The sequence below is a fragment of the Zootoca vivipara genome, chromosome 1 (assembly GCF_965207765.1).
Source record: "Zootoca vivipara chromosome 1, rZooViv2.hap1.1, whole genome shotgun sequence".
NCBI lineage: Eukaryota > Metazoa > Chordata > Lepidosauria > Squamata > Lacertidae > Zootoca > Zootoca vivipara.
Window position 1 is genome coordinate 46,847,204 of NC_142582.1, and position 25,970 is coordinate 46,873,173.

Below are 25,970 nucleotides of genomic sequence, written 5' to 3' on the forward strand. Positions count from 1 at the left end.
TTTTAGGACGAGCTAAAAGGATGCACCTTTGGGTTGTTGTTGTTGTTTGCAATTTTGCCCACTATCTGCTTATGGTTAACTATAGAGAAGGTTGTTGCTATTTGCAGGACAGTTCTGGAATGCAGCCTCTTTCAACACTGAGGCATCCTACCTTCTGTTCCCCACCTTCCACGCAGAATTCAGTGCAGACATTTCCTTCTTCTTCAAGACGACAGCTGTGTCCGGGGTCTTCTTGGAAAATCTGGGGATGAAAGACTTCATCCGAGTTGAAATAAGCTGTGAGTGTCTACAGTGATATCATGGTACAATGTTCATACTAACCATCAGAGAATGGGTGTGTGTGATTGTCCATTTGTTTAATATTTCTAGTGAGCTATTTTCTTGGCTTGGGAACTATGTTTGATATTGCGGGTTTACATCCTTTTATATATTGAATTCTATTTTAATTTGCAATTGAATACATTGCATTCTTTCTCTTTTTTAAAGTAGGGAATAAGGTGTGTTTAACAACAACAACTACAAAGATGGTGGTGGTATTTTAGAGATTGGAATTAGGTTTTCAAAACTGCAGAGGTCCGGACTCTAGGAGAAATCTTCTAAGGACTGGGTCGGATAAGCAATAATTGAGAATGATTTCAGTTTTACAGCTGGCACCACCTTGAGAATTGATCATTTTTCTTGCTGGCTGTCAAATATTATCTTTCTTTGTTATTTCATTGTTGCATATGTATCCCTTCTTTCCAACAAATGGTGCTCAAGGTAGCTAACAGCGGCAAAGCCAAAGCAATAAAATGATAATAAAATACAGCAAAATAGCAATGCAAAATGAAGTAAAAAATATAATTGCAGCCAGTTAAAAATCTTATTAATGGGAGCAGGGGGCAAGCAGCTGCATGTAAAGTTCTCTTGTGTTACAAAATGGATTTTGTTTGTTTGTTACATTTGTTTATAATTTAACCATTAGACAAAGAAGCAGAATGAACACACACTAGTATGAGGATGCACAATCTTATTCATGTGCACTAAAGCATCACTAGAGAATAAGTAAAAACTAGTCACATATGAACACGTTTCATGGTGGACTATGGGACAATCACTTGAAAAAGGCCTCCTTTCAGACACAGTTACCCATAACTCCCTCTCTGCACACAATAACTGGGCGCATTTGGACCAGATGGGCCACTGCCCGGGTCCATCAAATGAATTGTATATTGTCATGGCATTAGTAGTAAAATATTGGGAGGAAAGGATGTGATATATGATGTATTGGCGAAGTAGCTGTTTAGTTGGTGAGCACATAGGTGATCAGGGCATCAGTTATAGCAGTAGCAGGAGGGGGCTTCTCAGAAACTTCCTTCTGTGATCCTTTTAAAAGTGCTTGTGTGCTCTTCCTCTCTCTGTGTGTATGTGTGTGTGTATGTGTGTGTGCAATGCTTCAATTCTCCATAGTCAAGGGAATAAAAAATTCCTCAGCTCAGTGCCACTTTTGCTGTGCTGTTGCTGTTGTCTCCCATCCAGAGCAGCAGACAAAACAACTGCTTTTCATGGGTGGCATAGGATATAAGTTATCAGTTGCTTGCCTCTCTTGGTATTAGATGGTTTTGGCCGATGACAAACAGTACTTATGCAACATGCCTTTGGAAGGTAGTTGGCATGCAAATGAACATGAAGTGAGAGGGATCCAAAAAACACAGGCAGTCATAATGGTTCTTTTTGTCACTTGTCAATCACACAGCCTCACTCGGGGACTGACTTGCAATTACTGCCCAGCGCGTTAAAAAGAGAAAAAAAATACCTTATTGGTAGTTTTACCTTATCTTTTATTCTGCTCGTTTAGCCTATTAATGGAAATGGATGTGGGGAGAACAGTGTTGTGACTTTGGAGTGCAATAAGGCCATTCTGCTCCAAATTCCATCAGGCTGAACAAACGTGGAATGAAGTGCCATCATTCCATAATATGGTTATAATAACTTCAACATAAAATTTAATAAAATAAGGCCCCCAAGGCCTTTTGATTCATTAAACCCATGGTAAATGCCGAGGTGCATTATCACTAGGTAATGAGGTATGCTTTAGTGTTAATTGCACATCAAAGTCCTATTTGGTTGATACTTCAGTGTGCTATATTTCATTCTCAAGGGCCATTTTTTTATTACAAAAAAATGCAAGGCTTTGACATAAAACGATGTCAAAATAATGCAATCCATCAATATTATAGTTTAGCATGCACTTTGATGAAAGAATAACGAATCAGCTGGTGTAAAATGTGGGCAAATATGGAACCAGTGATTTCATTAGAACATAGATTGTCAGCTTCTTTGAGCTAATATATTTTGTAGCAGAACAGCCATATTTTGTGTGTAGTCCACAGATCAGCTGTTGAGGGTTCAAGTATACACCCTGAACCGATTCAGAGTTAGACATGCCTCTGCTTATTAAAAGCCATGGCTTAAATCCTAGCTGTTCGCATTAATGGACTGGAGTTTTCCTGCCTCCCCTCTTCCTTCTTCAATCTCTTCTCTGTCCATCTCCCCATCTGCTGCTAGGGAGACCCTTGGAAATGAGGTGGGATATGGTGTGTGGAGCTGCAGCAAGAGGGCAAGTTGGTGGAAGCCCTCTCCCATTTATATGAACAGAGGAGCCAATTACTGCAGAGACGGTGCTTTAACAGAGGTAGCCAAGCCAGGACTCATGGCTCAGTCTTATCCCAATAACTTATAATGAGGCCATGCTGAGACTAATTTGGATTCCCCGACCTAACTCACTCCATGCTCTCCCATAAAGGAAGTATGTCAGAGGGAGGTTATTGATTCTGGGAGGGGGTTACAGGCTTGGGTCAGCTTTGTTTTCTGAGCCTGCTGTGCCTATCCATTTTTGGACAGGGTTACAGCTGACTTCTGCTGCCACACTGCCTGATCAACCCTATTCACTCAGTACTGGATTTGATTGTATCCCCCAAATCTGATTCTGATGAGACCTACATCCCAGGCCCTGATCCTGCAGACATGGTTCACACACCAGATGACTCACTGCAGACAACCCAGAAAAGATGTGAGTGGTGCTAACAAGTGTTTCCAAATGGGAACAGACCTAGTTTAATAAGAATACACAAGAACTCCTGAGGCGCTTCAAGCAAGTTTATGTTTTAACAAGGGATATGTGAGAAGTGCATTGTTGTTCTCAGTTCTTTAGTTTCTTTTATTTCTGTAGCTATTTTTTTTCCTATGAGCCATATGTTCCAGATTTATTTTGTGGAATAAATCTTCTTTGGAGGAGCACATCTTCTCTTAACTAACTTGTAAGATTCTCTGTTTTGGTTTGGAATACAAAGTTGCTATAACCTCCTTTCATTCTGTTCAGTTTTGGATTGTGCAGGTTCAAGCACCCACCAGTGATTTAATAAGCAGAATAATTCATGTATTGATTCTACCTCTTTTTTAAAAAATAAATTCCTAAATTTATTTCACTTTTTTTAGGGTGAGAAGCCACTGAGTTTATTTAAAATAGGATGCATATTTTTAAAGAGGTATATTTTAAAGAGGAAATTTTAAGGGTGACATTTTAAAGTGGTTAGTGTTTTAGCAGATTTGAATGGATCTGTCACAGGGTCGCTGGCGGCTACTCTAGAGTAACGACTCCGACACGTTGCATTTTCATGCTTTTATTATGTGCAGACTATTTACAGTGCAGAGGCTGTACAATGTACATGTTCTCAGTCTGGGTCAGTACCCCGGAATGGGGATTCCCGCGTCTTTTTCCAACAAAGTAGTCTGGGAATCCCCAATCTCCGCCCCCTTTTCTTCATGCGGAGCTCCGGAACTGGAGGGAGGAGTCTTCTATCCGTGTTTTCCTGCCTCCCTCTTTCCCTCTCCCTTCCTTCCTCTCCCGGTCGGCGCAGTGGCTCTGTGACCCTGTCCGAGCCCTGCCCTCTACTTCCTGTTTCCCCGCTAGACTCATCTCCTTCCCCGCTCCCGCTTGTGCTGGGAGAGGAACTGGTGGTCACGATGGGAGGGGGCAGTCTATAGCTCCTGTCCCTCACAGGATCTTAGACCTTCACACTGTTTGAAAGATTGCAAATATTCAATCATTTATTTTTTACACATCCTTAGCTAATATATATTAGCACACTATTAATAATTGTAAAATATAAAATTTCATTTGACAGTAATATGAAATGGCAATCAATTGCAAAAATCTAGGGTATCTAAAATGCTTGCTTTTATTGCTTGCAAAAACTTCCTCCCTTTCAATATTTTTTTTGTGGGAAGATAGGGAGCACAACATCACTTTGAACTGACTTCATGATGCCATTGCATAGGGAAGGCAAAATAGCTAGGTTGCTGTTCTTGCAAAAAGTCAATTCAGAGTGAGGCCAATGTCTCCTGCTCTTGTTCTGAATTGCTTGCATCATATCTCAGAACTGAGTTTGAACAACTGCCTACCACAGTGACATCATCAAATACTGAATATATTGAGTCAGAGTCACAATGCCATCTAGCCAATTATTGTCTGCCATGATTGGAGGTGAATCTCTAGGACCGCAGAGAATGGTATTTCATGCTCCTGTTTCCAGAGTTCATATAGCCAGAGGGGCCAGTGATTGAACTTGGGACTTTCTACATTCGGACCATCTGCTCTGCTACTAAGCTATCAATCCATTCCATTTATTACTCAGGAAAGAGGGACCATGCTGGAAAGAAAAGTGAGTGGTAACAAAATGCCCCAAACTAGCTCTAGAGATGGGAAGTAAGTACTTTAGACTCTGGGGAAAATGCAAGAGTAGGCTCTGTGCAATGAGTTTCAGGAAATAATCTGGACCCCTGAAAACCAACTTATCCTTGGAAATTTTCATTTGTAGTTCAATTTTTATTGATATTGCATTAATATACATTAAATGATGATTGAGTGGTCATTAAGACAATCCACCTTCACATTCTTTCTGCTATGCTTCTGCTATAAGCTATGCTTATTCATGATAGCATCTGATTTTCATCTTTGTTTTTATTGCCAAACCTAGAACAATCTGGAAGCAGTATCATCCATGCTAGATTTAATTGTGGGCCTCCAAATCTTTGTGAGGCTTCACCATCCCTCCCTCCCTCTCATAGCCCTCATGGTTATTCTGCCATCCAATATTTGTTCCTACAGTAGTGACTGTGCACCATGTGCACCAATTAATAGCACAGAGAGATGAGCAGCAACACAGTAGATTAATATTCAGGAAATGCAAATAGTTTACCAGTGTTCTGATTCATAAGCAAGGCTTCTATAATGGAGAGTGGAAGCGAAACCATGTCACCACCACCGACCAGACAACCAAAATCAATTAATGGTCCTGTGATTCATACTATTTCACACAGCAGAAAGTCACATAGTTCACCTTATTATTTCCAGCTCCTAAGGAGATTACCTTCACAGTAGATGTTGGAAATGGTCCAGTAGACGTCATCGTCCAGTCTCCTGCAGCCCTGAATGACAACCAGTGGCATTATGTACATGCTGAACGGAATCTGAAGGAAACATCTCTTCAGGTGGACAACTTTCCAAAGAAGATTCTGGAGGCCCCAGCTGAAGGACATTTCCGATTGCAGCTCAATAGCCAGCTATTCGTAGGTAGGGACAGTTAAGTGATGTTTATACATGCTTTCTTCCCTTTTCTTCACCTGCAAAAAACCTAACTAACCAATTCATATCGCACCATTCAAAAGGAAGTTCCTAATCCCCAAAATGCCTAGTAGCACTCACCACTGTTTACTCACATTTTCTGCCCTGCGCAAGGGTGTGGTTTACCCTTCCATAAATACATCTCTGAGGACAGGCTGGTCCTTCCAAGGCAGTAGTACATTTCCCTGTTTACATTTTTCAGGAGCAGAAGTGGTCAGATACTATGTCTGTCCATAATTTTCGAATAGTTCTAAATAGATTAGATGGATGACCTTGGCTACCATAATTTGTTTCTGACAAACATTATTTGCAATTGTCTAAGCTTCTTATCAGAACAGGAAACGGTATAAGTCATAGATATCACTTGGCCAATGAGTAGCCTTTTACACCCTTTCACAATTCTTGGAATAGTGCTGGGCAGAAATGTATCTATACTTACAAAATGAACATTGTCTTCACTATTAGGGCTATACAGAGCTCTGCAACAGAAGTCTTTGCTCATCTGCTACCTTAAATTACCTATGGTAAAGATTAAGCTAAGGGCTTTAAAATAGCAAAGCATACATTGATTTATGATGGCAACATGAGCTGGACTACCCCCCACCCCGCCAGTCGCCACCCAGTGTTACGGCTTAATGAAACAGAGATCATAAGAAAGTCACTTCAATATCTCAAAATCTAGCATGCAAAGGAGAATGTAATTAGCTCTGGGTATAACACAAGTACTGTAAAATCCTTATTACAGGTATTTTAGGCTTCCCAGATCACATCTTTCAGACACTGTAGAGACTTGCAAGAATACTTGCTTTTAATTTGAAATGTATGAAACAGTCCTAAGACTTTGTGAACAAATATATTCAGCCTCCAAAACTATTGTCCACGTTAGGTTTAACAAGTTAATGTTATTCTAGCAGAGGCCTCCACTTTTCCTGTCCCTGCAGCTTGGACTCTCACCAGGCTGCTGAAAGGGCATGTGTTCATACACATCAATATGACATCACTGAACATCATATTTTACAGTCTTTGAACTGGCTTCTCACAGCTCCTTTGTATAAAGCATTTAATAAGGGCTTTGCTTTGGGAAAGCGTTGGTGATTAAAATCAAAGCATGATGCGTTTTATGTCTCCTTTGTACTAGGAGCAACTGCTTCCAGACAGAAGGGTTTCATGGGGTGTATTCGTTCTCTTCACCTAAATGGGCAGAAACTTGATCTTGAAGAGAGGGCCAAAGTCACCTCCGGTGTGAAACCTGGATGCCCTGGGCATTGCAGCAGTTATGGTAACCTCTGCCAAAATGGAGGTAAATGTTTGGAGAAGTTAAATGGCTACCTGTGTGACTGCACCAGCTCTCCATACGAAGGACCATTCTGCAGAGAAGGTATGGCTGTGTGGCAGGTTCTTAGATTCCTCCCCCCCCCCATGAAGTGAAAGTTGATCAGAATTCATTATACAAAGAAATTGGATGGAAACTATTACTGCACTGTGGGGAAATGCTGATTTTTTTTTTTAATGTCACTTTCCACTGATTAAAACCTCTTGGCAAATTTTGTATAATTAAGTTTTTCCCCATTTAATTTTTAGTTTTGGAATAGTTAAATAGAACTGACTTGGGATCAAGAGGCTCAAAATGCCGAGGCTTCCATTTTAAGATGGCGTCTTTGGAATTTAGAACGAATGTTGGGGGGAAAGGAGGAGTGTTAATTGTCTCCTGCCCCAGAATGTAACTGTTTATTTTTATTCCAACACTATGTCAACAGGTAATCTGAGAATGGTCAAGACCAGGGCTGATATGGTAATCTGAATTTCTAGGCACTGTGGGGTCATAGAGAGTGGGGTGGGGACCCCCCCCCCCAAAAAAAAATTGGATAGGAAGATAGTCATTCAGCTGGTGGGTGACAGATATGCGGCAGAAGAATGCTTACAGTTTGATTGGCCTTGTGGTCATTCCATCTCTCCCCCACTGCCTTTATTTTAGCATAAAAATGAGCAGTCTAATGTTTCTTGTAAATAGTACTGGGAACGTCACTTTATGATGGCATAGCATGCTTCCCAGTAACACTGTGCTGGGAAAAAAGATGGCTGCTCCATGGCTATTTGTTGATCATTTGCTCCTGTTTCTATGTACTCATATACTGAGATAGTCATCTGACACCCTACCTTCTACTATAATGTCGTAATATGACTATTATTGCTTGTTTGGTCTGGGGTGGAGGTTTTGGTCTGAGTTTATTGAATTGCATTTTACCATGAGATTGTAAGCAGTCCTTGGAATGCCACTGTGGTCCTGAATGTGTGGAGGTTCTAGATCTAAATAAAATGCATACACTTGCCCCATGACATTTAAAGGGGACGTTTTGCCCCTTGCCTCCTTCCTCAGATACATGGTACGTTGCAGGACAACAGTATATAATTAAATTCCAGAGTCCCAAAGTGGATTAGAGGAAGCTGCACAGGCTGTTGGAATCAGCCTAGAATTTCAGACCTGGGTCACACATGAATTATTTGGGACGTGCAAAATCCCATATTTCACTGAAGTCGCAGCTTCGGCAGAACATTCCATCAAGCTCTAATTATTTGCCAAGCTCAAACAGGACAACTGTGTGAGTCAGAGATTCATCTTATCATTCACCTTGGGAGCAGCCCAGGAAATCAATATTCAGCAGTCAGGCAATTGTGAGTAAAATGAGATAGGAAAAGGCATGGAATGGTTTTCATGGGACTGAAGACAATGGCCTCTTAGCCATTTCTCAACAGATGTTTCCTATACAAAAGGAGAGAAAAGAACACATATTTTAGATGAAAAGCTCTTTGGGGAATGTCCTAGTAATCCCTCGTAATCTTATTCTATTTTAAAATCACAGCCAGGATCTGTTTGAACATTTCCGTTTTAGTTGCTACTCTTGCATTACAAATGCCTGGCCAATAGGCAGGGGAACAGAACCTACCTGCTGTAAAACTGGCAGCGTCCCAATGAAGTCAGTGGAGCTTGGGCTGATTAAAATTGCTGGAAGTGCATCAAATAAAATACTCAGGACGTGCATGAAGAAGGGACAATGAAAGCAACATGTTTGTGTTAGCAGAAATTAATTTCATAGATTAGTACACTGAAATTTAAAGAAGCCTGTAATCAAAGTCAACAAAGAACCATTTAGTGGAATTAATTAATCTGGAATCTGAAATGCATGACTCAGGATAGGTAAGGACTCGGATGGTAAAAGGCACACAAAGATAATTTACGTTGCTGCTTTCACTATTGACAGTGAATACATCATGCTGCCCTTTAACTATTTGAAATTTTGCGGCTCATTCTTAAGGTAAAGGTAAAGGGACCCCTGACCGTTAGGTCCAGTCATGACCGACTCTGGAGTTGCAGTGCTCATCTCGTGTTATTGGCTGAGGGAGCTGGCATACAGCTTCCAGGCCATGTGGCCAGCATGACAAAACCGCTTCTGGTGAACCAGAGCAGCACACGGAAATGCCATTTACCTTCCTGCCAGAGCAGTACCTATTTATCTACTTGCACTTTGATGTGCTTTCGAACTGCTAGGTTGGCAGGAGCAGGGACTGAGCAACGGGAGCTCACCCCATCGTGGGGATTCAAACCACCAACCTTCTGATCGGCAAGCCCTAGGCTCTGTGGTTTAACCCACAGTGCCATCCGCATTGGAGGTAATCCTTTCATAAGCTTTTACTGCAAAGCACCGGCATCTGGGATTTTGTCCTAGTTCAAGAACCTGCTTGTCCACTTGATTCCTCCTCCTCCTCCTCCTCCTCCTCCTCCTCCTCCTCCTCCTCCTCCTCCTCCTCCTCTCATCCATGCATGCCCATCCTCCCCATTCTTTATGCCAGACTGGTCCCTGACCATCTATGCAGCCCATGATGCAACAGCAGATCAGTGAAGATGCACTGCATGTTCACCCTAATGCTTCATTTTGGCCCAGTTGCCTGGTGCCATACCGTATCTTCTTTAGGGAGAGACATATTTTAAGCATCTTGTTTGACATTTAAATACCAAATGTAAAATGAAGAAAGCTTCAATAAAGAACACATCTATAGACTGACTCCAGAGTTGACCGGTAGTTGGCTCTTATGGTTCTGCCTATATTGTGTTCTCGTCTTACTGTAGTGCTTCTCATATAAGCAAAAATGTACAGTATGTGCACATATGCAGATATTTATGGCTGAATGCTCCACATTTCCAGTGATTTCCAATCTAGTATTCTGAGTCAGACTCTTTCCTGATGCTTTCCTTTAAATATCTGATGCATATTCTGCTTATGGGCTTCCCTTAGGTACCATATCTGGTTGATTACTGTTGGAATCAGAAGGCTTGTGTCTGATCCAGCAGGGCTTGACTTATGTTCTCTTGCTTTTGCTTTGTATTTTTAGAGGTCTCTGCACTTTTTGAAGCTGGCACTTCCATCACCTACATTTTCCAGGAGCCTTATCCTGTGACCAAAAATGCAAGTACCACATCCTCAGCCATATATGCAGATACTTCGACATCGAAAGAAAACATTGCCTTTACGTTCCTGACAACACATGCTCCAAGCCTCCTGTTCTACATCAATGCTTCCTCTCATGACTATTTAGCTGTTATTCTCTCCAAGAATGGTAAGTGAGAGTGCAAAGCTAAAGGTCCCTTGACAGTTCAGCTGCATAAGAAGTTTCTAAGGCTACAGTAGTGAAATGGTGTGTGTGTGTGTGTGTGTGTGTGTGTGTGTGTGGTTTGTAGGGCTACTGCCATCTGCTGTCAAAAATGTTAATTCTTTGACTGATCAGTTTTACTTTTCACCTATTCAACACCACACAAGATGCTCAGACATGGAGCTTTAAGGTCATGCCTGGAAAGCATGGAGGAAAGTTAAATGTGAATAAGCCGCATGTGTAAGAAGGGCTAAAATTAAATGCCCTATTCCCATGAGTATTAGCCTAGATCTTGGGTCTCCCCCCCCCACACCCCCAGTGCTAACCAGTTCTTAACCTTAGAAGCCACCACTGCCATGTTTGAATATTTCATTTTTAGAGGGGAGAACGTGCAGCCTTGAAAAGGGCATTTCAATTATTATTATTTTTAATGAAGGTTGTGAAGTAGCATGGAATGGAAAGAATTGCTGTCATAACAAAGTAGCAGTGGTGCCCCCTCCCCATGTGAGCAATGTAGAGCAGAAGGGGGAGAAAATCTAAAAGCTCACATGTGACAAGAACTAATTAGAATAGGAAATGTTTTGTTTGAGGAGATGGCAGCCTATTACTTCCTTTTGGGCTCTTTGAGTAATTTTGCCGTGTAAACGTTCACTGGATTTTTATTTGTGAAGCTTGCAAGAAGTCAGGCAAGACTTTTTATCAGTAATTGGGTCTTTTGAATCAGTAAAATACGACATATTCAGCCTATCCAGCAAATATGCACTTCCACTTGTCTTAAAACACACACACACTCACAACTATTTCAGAGTCACTTTTAGAGGATGTATCATGGAGTAGGTTGCATTTGGTGGCGTAGGAAGGGGTATGTGGTGGGTGCAGGCCACCCCGGCTGTCATCACTGGGGAGGGGGTGACCGCGGGGCCTGGCCTGCAGCACGCCCAAGCCACACATCTCTCCTGGGGAGTGACGTGGTGGCTCAGGCACCTGCAGGCTCCGCGCTGCCTGAAATGGCAACATGCAGTTTGCGGACTCTGTGGAGGTTCCGCGCAGCCCCGGCTTGCCCTGCCCCATGGGTGCTTTGCCCCACCCCCAAGTATGGGGCTTTTGCGCCACCCCAGGCGCCCAAGCAGCTAGCTACACTGCTGGTTGCATTGCCAACATTTCTTCCCCAACTGTTTGTAATTTCCTCATGGCTTTATCAGTTCTAACTTTGCTCCATTTCCCTCCTCTTAGTCTCATTGAAAGGGAATTAATTTAAATTTAAAGCAGCCTTCTGATGTGCTGCTTTCCCTTATGCTGCCAGTTTATGCTTGCTGTTATAACACAAAGCAGACTATGAATAGCAATGCATATACACCAGTGGTAAAGGTGATAATGAAAGGTATTACTAGTTCCTTTGGGATGTTTTCAGAAGATTGCAATGTTCCATGGAAACAACATGTTTTGCCCTCATTGGAAATTGCCTTGTTTCTTTGCCAGAGTGTTAAACGGAGGTGCATAGTTAAAAGTAGGTAGCTTTTGTTGGTTGGCAGTTAAGAACCTTTATACAAAGGCCTTTCCCTGCGAAAGCTGTATGTTACAGCTGCAGTGGTTTCACTTATATACATCCAGCAGTAGCCCATTCTCATGTTATAGAATTGCTGGAGGGATGATATGGAATGGTCTTGGTGCATTGCATGGTATGGCATGGTGAGTGTGAGCAAGAGAGATGGAGAGGGGGGAGAATGAGAGAATAAGCAGTGGAGAGAGTGAGCACAGAGTGTTTGGAGAAAAAAAAAAGAAATGGGAGAAGGAGGTTAAGGCTGAGATTTCCCAGTACAGCCCTGCAAACTATAGTCCCTCTGTCAGACTAAGTGTCCTGTGTCATCTCATTAGGTTGTTAGCCAGTGTTTGCAGTCCAAACATGAAACTCCCATTTTCATGTGCAGTCGAAGCAAGCACAACCAAAATGTGACCCGTCCTGGAAAAATACTGCATAGATAGCGTTAAGGTTGCAGGTTTGATCCCTGTATGGGACAGCTGGATATTCTGGCATTGCAAGGGATCCTCAGGGTCTCTCCCAACTCTACAATTCTATGATTCTATTAAAACTTGAACTTAAGCATGTATTAGAGGCATTTAAATAAATGTTCTTCCAATGAACGTAGCCAAAGCCCCAAATGAGAAAATAATCTCTATTAATTTGAAAAGGATGTGTGTGGGGGGGAGTCATATTAAAATAAATATTGGCACACTCACATAAACACACACACAAACATGCATACATTAAAGGGTGTGCGCTGCATCACCTTCCTGCTTGCCATTTTAATTAGATCTCCACAATTTTATTTACTCGCTCAAATATATTTCACCTCTTTCTGAAAGCTCTACTTGCGTAACTACCTATATTTAAATGCAATTAAAAATATTGAATAGAGAATTTAAAAGATCATATTCCCACCCCCATCCATCTTTGGATAGGAATGTATATATCCTTATTTGTTCTCTGAGCTCACTGTAGTACACAAATACACACATACACTTGCTGCTTATAAGTCTTTGGATGAGGGCCAATTCATTGAGACAACTGCTTATTGGCTAAAGCCAAGATTCCTTAAAGAATAAGGTCTGCACTGGCCATGGGAAATATCACTGAATGTTAGTCATGATCTGGTTCTCTTCATGTGCTATTAGCTGTGCATAGGGACCAGAGATCTGGATGGATCCCTCTGAGCACTGCTGTGACTGGGGGATAAGAATGTGTTTCTTCACCCTTCAAAACAGTGATTAAAAATTATTTACAGCTAACCAGAGTCCCCGCTTAATCAGAGTTTTCAGTTAGCTACAACTTCTGATTTCAAACACTGATTAAAGATTTCTCATTCTTATATTGTAGTTAATATAAAACACATGCAGTGCAAACATATACCTGTCTACTCAAGAAATTATTGAGATTTAGTCGTTTAGTCATGTCTGACTCTTCGTGACCCCATGGACCAGAGTACGCCAGGCACTCCTGTCTTCCACTGCCTCCCGCAGTTTGGCCAAACTCATGTTGGTAGCTTCGAGAACACTGTCCAACCATCTTGTCCTCTGTCATCCTCTTCTCCTTGTTAGGGTACTATAAAGGAGAAACAGCAGGAGCAGAGTGGCCCGATGAAAAAGGAATAGGGCTCCTGCATGTATAACAGAATCATAGAGCTGGAAGGGACCCCCGAGACCAACCCCCTACAATGAATGAATATGCGACCTTGGCATTATCAACACCATGCTGTAACCAATTGAGCTAACTGGTAGTTGCATGACGATTTACACTAAATTGCATGTCAATCTACAACTCTTAAAAGGTGCAAGAGAAGTGTTTCTGCTTTTTCACATGTTCACCCCAGGTGGGAAAAGAAAGCTTATGGTTTCTGCAGTATGCTCCTGATTCTAATCAGGGACATTATGCCCGCCTTGCACTTGCCCAGAGTCTATGATGAAATTACTGTTTATTTTCTGACTCTCATTAGGAACCCGGTATTTATTGTATTGTTCAGCTGCTGCTGCTAATATTAAACACTTCTAAGGATTAAAGTGGGAACCTGTGAAAAATGTGTAAAATCCAGAGCTAAGAAGAGTGTGCCTAAATCTTTTGGAGCATCTCTAATTTTAGTAGCTAGCAGCCTGAATCTCTGAGTATGCAAGTTGGATGCGAAGCAGGCCAGCCCTCAGTCAAGGACGCTGCTTGGCAGATATCTGTATCTGCTGCTGTACAGATGATGGGAAAGAGCTGAAAGGTGCCTTCTTCATTAGCTGAATTCCTAGAGGCCCTTTAAAAAAAAAAGCAAACCATTTAGGGCATTGCAGGCTGGTGAAGGCCAATAGATGCTGAAGAGAACCAAACTCGGCAGCCACACAAGACTCTGCTTGGGTTAGAGAGCAATTCTAGTGTTTTGTGACTAATCTGTATACTGAATCCTGGCAGCCCAGCCAGGACACTGATTTTGGTGACACCCACTTTTAAAGTGGGGGTAAAGAGAAGAGTCTACTCTGATAGTTTTTGCAGTGGTTCAGATTGTGTGCTCAACTAAAGTAATTAAGGCATACAGTATGGGGGTAACTCATCCATATTAATTGATCTTGGTTGTACCTCTTCAGAGACTATTAAAAGCTTTAAGTTTCTGAAGCATGTTTGGGGTGAGATTTATAAAAGTTTGGTGTGCAGATCCAGGAAAAGCAAGCCTTGCACTTAAATAAAACTTTTTATTTTTCTTTTTAGTTTTTTAAGTAATGAATTACTTCTAAATATCATACACAACAAAATCATATCCTTGTGCTCCAGATTAATTATTCCTTTTTCTCTTCCTCTTCTTTCCAGTCTAAGCATGGTTTAGCATTCCTGCTTTCATTCATACAAATGAGCTTGATTATGAACCTGAATGGAGAGTATTAACACAAGTCTTTAAAATGTAAAAGAGAGGTAGAAGGAATACACAGACACACAGGGCCAGAATATACAGAAACACACAGAAGAATTTTGACAAACAAGACCAAAAGACTAAAATTGGAACTACAACATTTGGGAAGTGGTATGTGATTCTAGGTTGCGAACCATAGCAGACCGTCACAGCATTCAAGGCTGCTTAGCATGATGCATTCTAATGGAGGTGACAAATTTGACCTCCACCTGCTCAAAATCAAAACCCAAAGCAATGGGTGGCCAAACCAGTGGCCAAACCATATGGTTCAGAGTTAATTTTATATAGTGTATCACATACACTCTCCCAGACATCTGTGATCATAACCACTTATCATTGTCCCTCTTCTCAAGCTTTCAAAGACTTTTGCTCCAGTAAGACAATAGACTTACTCCTAGCTAGTGACAGGTGACATCTAAAACAAACTATTCCCTTTCTCACTGCACACCCCCAATAAATAAATTGTATTACAGTGGTACCTCGGGTTACAGACGCTTCAGCTTACAGACGCTTCAGCTTACAGACTCCACTAACCTAGAAATAGTACCTCGGGTTAAGAACTTTGCTTCAGGATGAGAACAGAAATCACATGGCAGCGTCACAGCAGCAGTGGGAGGCCCCATTAGCTAAAGTGGTACCTCAGGTTAAGAACAGTTTCAGGTTAAGAATGGATCTCCAGAATGAATTAAGTTCTTAACCCGAGGTACCACTGTATATCCAATCACATTCCAAATAGTGGGCCTCACAAGAACAAGGTACAGTGGCATCCAAATACCCTCTCCCAATGTTCCTTATGGGAGCTGGTATACAGCTTCCGGGTCATGTGGCTAGCATGACTAAGCCGTATCTGGCTTACCAGAGCAGTGCATGGAAACGGCGTTTACCTTCCCTCTGTAGTGGTACCTCTTTATCTACTTGCACTTTGACGTGCTTTCGAACTGCTAGGTTGGCAGGAGCTGGGACCAAGCAATTGGAGCTCACCCCGTTGTGGGGATTCAAACCATCGACCTTCCGATCAGCAAGCCCAAGGCTCTGTGGTTTAGACCACAGCGCCACCTGCGTCCCTTTCTTCCCAAGATTACAGAGTCCTTAATAACCAGGGCTAAGTTTGAGTGAGTAAGGGAAGGACTGCAGCGTTGAGAGCTAACGCAGGAGCTGACACAAAGCCTAAACTTCAGGGAGGGCTTGGGCTTGGCTGGTTATGAATGTGCGTGAAATACATGTGCCCAGGTAAGTATTCAGAAGTACAGTTCTCCTATCCATAATCTCAAATTGCATCGGGTTTTCTGAATCTGTCCTGAACTTCAAAAACAAAAAAAACAAAAAAAACTCTCACTACAACAAACTATCATCCTAATTTGCTTTGAGTATAGTTCTGCAAAAATAAAACAGAAGATTGGTCCCATTATTCCACAGTTGTAGCTGCTACACTCTCTGAAGAGTAAATTTACAGATCATGAGACCCCAGGGAATGGGCGACTAATTAAGGAGCAGATTTTTCAACCAGCTGTTCTCACAGAAAGAGGCAGACCTTTTAAAAATATTCAAGCAATAAAGGAACGATGCTGTAGTACGAGACCTCAGTGGTCACCCAGGAACATAATGCATGCTGAATGGCACTGGTAATAACTGGTTGTGTCCATCAGGACATGATCTAGAGTTAACACAGCAAATATTCTCGCTCTATGTATTCCTGCCCACAATAAATCATCACGAAAGACTTGCCATGCATATTTTTTAATGGCACATATGGAGTATGCAGTGTTAATAATTACCTTACTAATGTTATCTTTCCTCCTTCAATCAACACCTCCACTAATTATTTTTTCCTCTTTAATGATCACTCACACATGTGTGATGATGTGATGAGAAAGCGTGGTCACTCTTTTAATAAGCTGCTAAAGTATCTGATGGTTGTGCACTGGAGTGCTGAGATGGCATATAAAGTATTTCCACCCCCGACCAGCAGGCAATTTGGCCCTCTAAAACTTAGGTATGTGACACTTTTCACCCTCCTATGCTTTATCAGGCCCAGTTTCTACGTGACCAAAACAGAGAGACAAACACATTTCCTGCATGTGTTTCTCCAGTTCAGTTCACTGGAGGGACTTGATCCAAGCTGATCTTGCTTTCTGTATGCATCAGGTCTACTGCTCACTTCTAAGCTCCCCATATATTTTTGTATTTGCTGTTAGTGGCATTTTATTGTGACTTTACATGTATTTGCTATAAACCAACACCAACAAGGCCTCACCTGCTGATTGCAGGTCCAAGGTGGTCGATACTGGGAAAGCCACTTTTAGCCAGTTGGGTTCCACGCTGTTTAGGGTTCTATACACTAGCACCTTGACTTTGGCCCAGCAGCTCACTGACAACCAGTGCAGTGCTTTCTGGATCAGCTGGCACATGGACCTATCAGGCTGCCCCACTTACCAGATGAGCAGCTGCATTCAGCACTGCAGCAGCCTCCAAACCATCTTCAAGGGCAGCCTCACACGCAGCATATTACAGCAGTCCAGATGGGAGGTCACCACAGCATGGACAACTGAAGCCAGGCTATGCCAATCTTAGGAACAGTTTTAGCTGTCTTATCAGCCTAAACTGGGCCTAAGTACTCCTGGCCATGAGTTGGAATCCATGAGTACTTCCAGACTATGGACCTGCTCACCTCCTCCCAGATATGGGAACCGCCCACCCACAGCACTTCCATCTTATCAGGATTCAGCCTCGGCTTACTAACCTCCATCCAGCTCTTCCCTGCCTTCAGACCCCATGCCAGCACCTTAATATAGATGAAGCAAGAGTGTAGAAGATCCCCAGAGTCGGATTAAAAAGCTGTGCAGGTCAGGATGAGCCACTAGGCAGCTCCTTGCCCAGCCCTGCTTTGATGATCTTGAAATACACTTCTTGATTTCATATTTAATTAGTGGAGCTACAAAATAAGCTGGTAGCGATTTTCTGAAATTGGCTTGGTAATAACTTGGCAGCAAGACATAGCTTAAGCAATATCCCGTGTCTTGCATGTGTGCTGATATACAAAGCCAAAGACAGGATGACAAAGCAACCCATGGCTGTAATAAAGCTCCCAGAACCATAATTTGGTGATTGCTTTAATTACAATTATGAGACAGAAATTATACAGAAATTAAAATAAAATAGATTGCGCACATACACTTATTGGAGGCATAATGTGGCATAGAACTCAAATCAACTAGAAAATCTAAATCCATGAATACACAAAAGAGTCCTTGTGTATGCATTTCTCTTTCTGTCTCATATTTAAATGAAACAATTAAATTCTGCAAGTTTTTCCCCTCTAAGTGCATACTGAATTGTTCTAAGATAGCTAAAAGGATCATATTTATCATGATGGTTTAAATGGGATTGTAACTTTGTACAACATAATGAACCAAAGGTACTGTATAAATTTGGCCAAGGCAAGCTGACTTGGTTTATTGCAACGTTGAAAGTCACAGGATTCCAGGAGCTGCAGGATTTATTTGGTTTCATTCATAGTTTAACACCACAACGCTATATGTATTTTCTTCTTTAAGGAAGCTTGCAACCCACACCCTTGCCAGGACATTTCCCTGTAGCACACCATTATGCAGATGCTTGAATTGCTTAGAATCTGTGAGGATTCTTGATTTAAAGGTTTCATTTCAGACATCCAACTCTTTGGTTCTATTGAAGGGAGTGTTTGGTAGAAGTTCCATCAGAAGCCTTCAAGACCTGCAGCTCTATGTCTGGTGCACAAACTACCTTATTTCTCCTTGCAAAATGTCCTTTTTTCTCCACATGAGCTTTCTATGGTCTGTATTTATTCTGTGCTTCTTCGTAGCAGTTTGTTAAATAGTTTTTAGTTATGGGTGCTTTTTAAGATCAAAACCTTTCTCTCCCTGCCTTTTCCCCCCTTCTTCTTTAAGGAAGCTTGCAAGTCCGATGCAGACTGAGCAAGGACAGATCCCTTATATTCACTATTGATTCTGGAAACTTTGCCAACCGAGAGCTACACCATGTGAAGATAAATAGAGATGGAAGAGAGCTGACTATTCAGGTATCCAAATTTGCCCACCATATTTTATGGTCCACTACTTTCTTGCAGTTTCACTGTCCTCAGTGGGGAAAGGAGGAGCATAATTGATGGCAGTCCATCCATGTTTCTAAAAAGCAAATTCCCAACATTACGTCTCATCATTCTGTCACACTATAGCATGAACAGGGGAGATTTCCCCCCCCCTCTGTTTATTTCATTCACTCATACCCCAACTTCTTTCTGTGGAAACCAAGACAGTGTAGATAGGGTTCTAGGAGGTTTCCCATACAGACACTGACTTAACGGATTCAGCAAAGTTGCTTCAGCATGTGTAGGGTAGACTACAGGACAGGTGGAAGTGGCATGAGAGAGGGGTTGGGACCACGGAGCACCCATTCAGAGTGAGGTGAGGTGGGGAACCTGAAGAGGGCTACTGTCAATCATTCCAACAGAGGGAGATGTTCACTTGTAAGGCCAAATCCTGTCCCTCCCTAAGATTATGGGTAACCTGGCCATCACCAACATGTATCCTGTGGAAGAGAGGCTAACTGTACCTCCTCCCTCTCCTAGTGAGAGCTCCAGTACATTCCCTCTCCTTCTAAAATACAAAGGTTGAGAGCAGATGGGAGGCAATGACCACTTTGAAGAAGGCCAAGCCTCTCTCTTGCTGTGCCTGAGGCAATAGCATCAGTGATGGAATGGAGGTTGAAGATGGAGAGAAAGGAGAGTTGGGGAAGGATTGCAACTTTCTTTCTCTTTTCCTCCCTCACCTGTCAAACTTGATGAAACATAGTACATTAAAGGTGTTTTCCAGCTTCTTCATAAGAAGGAATGGGCATGATTTGAAGTAAAGCTAAGGCAAGGACTACTGCGCTCTTGCCCAAGTTTGAGATCTGCCAGATGAGTGAGGAAATGAGTGAGCAGGACAACATTGTGCATGACTTGATTACAGATACAGGAGAGACCCAAAAGAAGGTCAAGCAATACATCCAGTAAGAAACAAACTCCCCATATCATGGATCAGTGTAGATAGATGCGCCCGAATATAGAAAAGGCAGGAACAATGAGCTTCATGGCTCATTTAAATCCTACAGAAGTTGTGGGCAGAGTAAGAAAATCAGAAATGAGTTTACCCCTCTGATGAGCCATTTCTACCTCTGTAAGAAGGTTCACATTGCATTTGAAGAATCCTGGGCTCAGAGAATAAACACAATTCAATAGATATGAGTTCTGTTCAGATTTGTGCTAAGAACTTTTGAACACACTTCCTCAAAATAAAATGCTCGTGCTTTAGTTTCCTTAATTGCAAATTGGAGAATTTGTAATTAGCAAAACTAATTGTGAGCTGTTGTTATAATGATTCCTTGTTTGGATATAAACAAAAGGGAAGACTGATGAACTGTAATGAAGATCTGAATTGACACAATATGTATTGTGTCAATATGTATCGTGTATTTGTTTATTTTCTTGTACTGTCGTACAGCTGCTTCAGATTGCGTCTTTTCAGGTTGCGCTCCGCGCCGAACCTGGAAGTACCAGAACCAGTCACTTCCGGGTTTCGGCGCGTGTGCATGCGCAAAAGCACTAAATTGCACTTTGCACATGCACAGAAGCACCGAGTTGTGACCCACGCATGTGCAAACGTGCAGACACGGGTTGCAAACACTGCGGGTTGCGAACGTGTCTCCCGCACGGATCATGTTCACAACCCGAGCATCCACTGTATATATGGGCTGCTGTTCTATGAAAGATTCATTGTGGTGTATGATGTAGAAATACCCTACTATAAAATAACCATTAAAAAAACATGAGATAGTTTAGGACTCCAGATTAAATCCAGCCACGAGACAGCAGCTTCTCAAAGCCACCTGGCAAATGAATTATAAAAATGCCACGTGCTAGTTTGGAGAGAAGTCCTATGAGCCAGTGAGCTTCTCATAAAGTCCTGCTGTCAAAAATTTGGAAAGTTTGCCTCAGAGGAAACCCATGTTGGGTTGATCCACTTTTGCTGTTTATAACATCATATCCTAGGCACTAGAAAGAAACCCTTTTGAGGTTTTGAAGATTTTTTAGTCAAGCTCCACATTCTCACCCATCTCACCGTTGGGCAGGTGCTCATACCAGTGGAAACAAAGTTAATGTTATACACTAGATGGGCTAGCTTTTTTCCTGAACTTACAGACAAAGCTTCATGTCAGATTTCAATCTTATACCCACCTTTATACCTTTCCCCCCAGTGGGGCTATACCTGGATGAGAAACATCTGCCCAAAATTCTTTTTGTTGTTCTTGTTGCAATAAGAGATTAATCATTCTGAGTTCTCTGTGGGGGGTCAAACCACTTGTCAGATATTATACACAGATCCCCGCAGGGAAGTTGTCTTGAAAACCCTGCTGTAAAGACACCTTGTCATGCCTTTTAGCTTTTCCTGTAGAATTAAGGTGCATTTATTTTGCTGTCCATGGAAACTGATGCCCAGCAGAGACAGATATTACTTGTGTTCCGGCAGCAGAGCTAGTGCTATAGATTCATCAGAGGTCTCTCTGTGTGCTGTAATAATGGAATCACTTTTATTGATCCCCTCCCTTTCAGATTGACCAGGTTCTCAAAGTCAAGCACAACTTTTCCTCAGAGGCTGATTTCAGAGCCATCAAATCTCTGACCTTGGGGAAAGTCACAGGTAGGTGCCGCAGATGTCTTTCTGATTTGTCAGTGGCTACACTGTGCATGCAAAGTGGGGGTAACACGTAGCCTTGCCCTATTTTCAGCCTGTCTCTTGTAGCTGAGCTGTGCTTAGCAGAGATGCTGCTTACATCTCAGAGATGTCTAGCAATGAGAGCTAAATACAGGACCCCTTGCTGAGCGATGAGACACTGTTTTGTCTGAGCCAAGTATTAGCAAAAATAACACAGGCTCAGATATGTTGCTGTGAAAGAAAAAAACCCCCACCAGCCTCATAAAAAGGTGTTGGGTGGCGATTAGGCATGATAGCATACAAGAAAGCTGCTTGGGGAAGGGCTAGGGAAACATGAGGGATATTTGGGCAGCAGACCTGTGTCTATAGCGGGGGAGGTCACTCTCTGGCATACAAACTGGGAACCAGGGATTCAGCAAATAAAAAAAAAATTAAGTTCAATATATACAATGTGACACTAGATGGTGATGGTGAGCCTAATAGAAAATTCAATGTATTTTTTTTTTAAAAAAAAAACGCTTTAAAAAAGCATTTCCAGAATGTTTTTTTAATATGGGTGTAGATTCCACCCAGATTGCAAGACAACCCGTGTGTGTGTGTGTGTGTGTGTTAGGATTCTTGCCCGTGCTTGCAGTCATGGGATTGTTTTTTTATCACATAACAGTGTATGTTTTCATTCTACATAGTGGAAAGTGACAGAGGCAGGATGTTTGTATGACTGCTTCCGTGATGTAGGATGTTTGTTCCTTTGTTCTTTCTCTTTGCTGTTTGATGCTGAAGAGGAAGGAGCTGAGTCAAGATGCTCCGAGTGTATTATATGAAAATAAACGTAGTAATACTGTGCAGAATCCTTAAGTGTGCTGATGCCTCTTGGTATCAGTCGCTGTGATGTTCGGGCTGGAGAAAGACTTTGAGTCTCCTGAATGACTGAACAGGAGGGAGAGACCATGCCAGCCAGGCATGTGTCTCTGCCAGGTTCCTACTCACGTGTAGGACATTCCTGACAATTTATGGATACTGTATATATATGCAAAAACAACAAGATTAGAGCAATCCTTTAGAGAACTGCAGCCCAACAGATGTATTTAGGCATGAGCTTATTAGCCCAAATTTGGCATGTTACAAGTGTGAACCTGGACTCACGTGTGTGGAGCCAGCGGTCATGTATGTACATATACACACTGCTAAGAGATTTAGGATATTTTGCTGTAATTATGACGTGCACTTCTTATGCATACATCTAGTTTATCTTTCAGAGAAAGGTGTTAGGTTTCCTTGAGGCTAGACTGAGGAAAGCTGTGAAATACTATCCAGAACTACAGTGATAATGTCACTCTCACCCTTTTCCTGTGTTTTCAACATTCTGTGCTATAAATTGTCGAATTAGTTCATGGAACTGCCTTGAAAGTGAACTGGTCCAACAGCTGTAGCACATCCTTGCTTCAGTGAAGCTGCACAGAATGTGTATCGTGTTCAGTAATGCCCTTAATCCATTGCTATGCGTCCTGCAACCTTTAAAGAAGTGCAAGAATTAAATCCATAGTTTGCCAATCTTCTTGGGCTTACAGATCCTCTTGGGAAGTTGTGATTATTGCTAATTTTAGAACAGACAAATAAGGATTGCAAAAACGCTCTTTTAAAATGCCGACAGAATTTCAGGTTTCATTGCTGCATCAGAAGGGCTCCAGTTCTATTTTTTGTATTTGATTCTATCCATTTTTATTCTTTAGGACACAATAATGTTCCATGAAAATTATCTATCTTTCTCTGCATAACCATTCATCTCTATCCCTTGGAGCTACCTTTGCGCATCTCCCCTAGCATTTCTAACTGTTAGCCATTCATTCATTTTGTTAATGATTGCATTCATAAAACACCTTTCTTTTCAATGAATTCAAGGTGGCATATGTTGTACTCCACTCCACCCTGCACATAATAACCATTTGAGGTAGGTAAGGCTGAGAGATGGGGACTGGTCCAAGGTCATCCAGTTAGGCTTGTGGTTTGGAACCATTGCAGTCTGACACTTAGACCTCTGCAGCACGCAGGCTCAAATTCATAGAATCATAGAGTTGGAAGAGACCACAAGGGCCATCCAGTCCAATCCCCTGCCAGCAGGAAACACCATCAAAGCATTCCTGACATATGGCTGTCCAGCCTCTGCTTAAAGACCTCCAAAGAAGGAGACTCCACCACACTCCTTGGCAGCAAATTCTTTAAGATGCTTCTGGAAGTTAACCTGAAGATGCTTCTGAAATTCCTTTCCTCTAAATTTCATCCTGGATTTGGGGTCTCTAAATTATCCGGGTCTGGTGATAGATCCGCAGTGATGGGTTCCATTTTCACCCTTCCTTCAATCTGGATTTCTAGCAATACAGCTTGATCTCTTTCTGACATCAATTCCTGTCAATTTTCCCCTCCTGCTTTTGCAGATGAGCCAAGCACATAAGCCACTGTGCATATTAAAACACACTCTCTCTCTGTTTGTGAATTAAAGGTTAATTCACATAAGGCAGGCTTTCCTCAAACTCAGCCCTCCAGATGTTTGTGGCCTACAACTCCCATGATCCCTAGCTAGCAGAACCAGTGGGATGATGGGAATTGTAGCCTCAAAACATCTGGAGGGCCAAGGTTGAGGAAGCCTGATGTAAGGTAAAATAGATAACATGGACAGAGAAGAAGTTAATGCTAGAAATGGGCAATTGGTTTCACATTTTAACCCTGACTATAGAAAGCTAGCTACTCTGTTCCATTAAGGAACACAAGGCCATCCCATGTGATTTCCATATCTGTAAACGTGTAAAAGAATGATAAAATTTCCAAGCAGTTTTTCCCCACTTCTGTTTAATCATACAATTATGTGCATGATTTCTTTACACCACCATTTCTTTTAGTTGAAGCACTTGATAGATTAGCTGGAGGCTCCATTAAACTGAAATTAACAGGCAGACATTGTTCAGTGCTTTAAAATCTATAGCCATTCTTGGATGCACATTCAAGATGTGGCTCTACTTATCTGGATTGGGGTGAAACTTATGAAACCAAGCCTGGCCTTTTCCTCAAATTAATTACATTCCTTCTGGGCAATCTGTTTTCCCTTCGTTTGCATTTCTCATCTGGGAATTTTTAAGGACGGCAAAAGAGCTTAGTTTTAAACTACTGTGCTTTCCATTCAATAAAAAGGGGGTGGTTTTTAATGTGCACAGTCAGTCATGTGCATAGCTTACCTGCGAGGGAAAGGTTCACTGAATGAAAAGAAGCTTATTTTGAAATCAATTACAGAAATTCTCATAAAGAAAATCAGAGAATGGGTGGAATGGAACACAAGCCACTGCCAAACTGTGAAAGACTTAACAAAATAAGCTGGGTGAAAAATCTGTCCACCCTAGCTAGAATAAAATAAAACAACCCTATTCACAGATATTTCTTCCAATAGCTGTTTAAGCATGACCTAAAATCTCCAAAATAACAGTATTGATGAAATAACAGATTTTGAAATTACAGAGCTGAGTTCCTACAGAAGCACTTTCCTTATTCAAAAGACCATGTGTTGATTTCTGAATTGCTGTCATTGCAATTCAGCGACTGCCCTTGGTTGTGATCTCACATCCCTACTCTCTCATTAAATGGATGAAGGTTTTAAGTACACCTGTGATCCCAAGTAGGACTAAAGAACACATTATGTTTATTTCCTATAATATTCCTTATTAACATTTTGTTCTGTTTCCCATTGCATATTCTAAAGGTGCAGTTTGTGGGTTTTTGCTTTTCAGAGTTTGTGAAGTTTAGTGAAGAAATTGAAAGGAGCTGTAAAATTCCCTAATTTCATGGAACAGTTTACATTCTAAATGTAAATGTCAATAATCTTAACCTCATCCCAAGCACTGAAGCACATGATCAGCAATTTTGCACGATGTACCACTTCAGACCTCAGATGGAGTGTTACATATTAAATGTTTACACACATATATACAAACATAACCCACCCTGTTCCAACATATTCTTCCTAATATCCTTTTCGTTTGGAAGCATGTCATTGTACAGGTATCAGTTTTCTAATCTCACCTAATCTTGACCTTCTAAATTCAAAAGTAGTTCTGTTTTCTCCAAAGATCTCTTTCCCCTTGCTATCTGTGTATGGCCTCAAGTATGCTCAAGTCTTTAAAAGGCTGAGCTGTTAAATGCTTGTTAGTGCTTAAAGCTTTCTGGCTTCTTGTTTTCAGACTGTTTGCAGGGCTCTCTAAGCTGTGGATTCAAGGAATTGTGTTGTTGTGTTTGAACATTCTTGACAGTTTTTCCATCACTCATGGCCCTATGAAAGACTAATCCATGTGCTTACATGGCAGCAGCACAGTTTTCTGTCCTTTTAAGAATTCCACTCCAGAGAAGTACTTGGTAGGTTCTTCAGCGGGCCCAACCACTTGTTCTTCTTTTCCCACCTGTCCTTCCATATTCTGCAGAAAGGCAGTGGAGGAAGGCAGATAGTTG

General features: G+C 41.7%; 1 protein-coding gene across 2 annotated transcripts in view; it reads left to right on the forward strand.

Annotated features, from left to right (window-relative positions):
* CNTNAP5 (contactin associated protein family member 5) overlaps positions 1-25,970 on the forward strand; it is a 308,410-nt gene that overhangs the window by 253,416 nt on the left and 29,024 nt on the right. For both annotated transcript variants that reach the window (XM_088662417.1, XM_035128546.3), the window contains exons 16-21: positions 108-278; positions 5,396-5,614; positions 6,804-7,043; positions 10,055-10,279; positions 18,678-18,808; positions 21,380-21,467. In XM_088662417.1, coding sequence (XP_088518543.1) covers positions 108-278; positions 5,396-5,614; positions 6,804-7,043; positions 10,055-10,279; positions 18,678-18,808; positions 21,380-21,467 — 1,074 coding nt within the window. The remainder of the gene's footprint in view (positions 1-107; positions 279-5,395; positions 5,615-6,803; positions 7,044-10,054; positions 10,280-18,677; positions 18,809-21,379; positions 21,468-25,970) is intronic.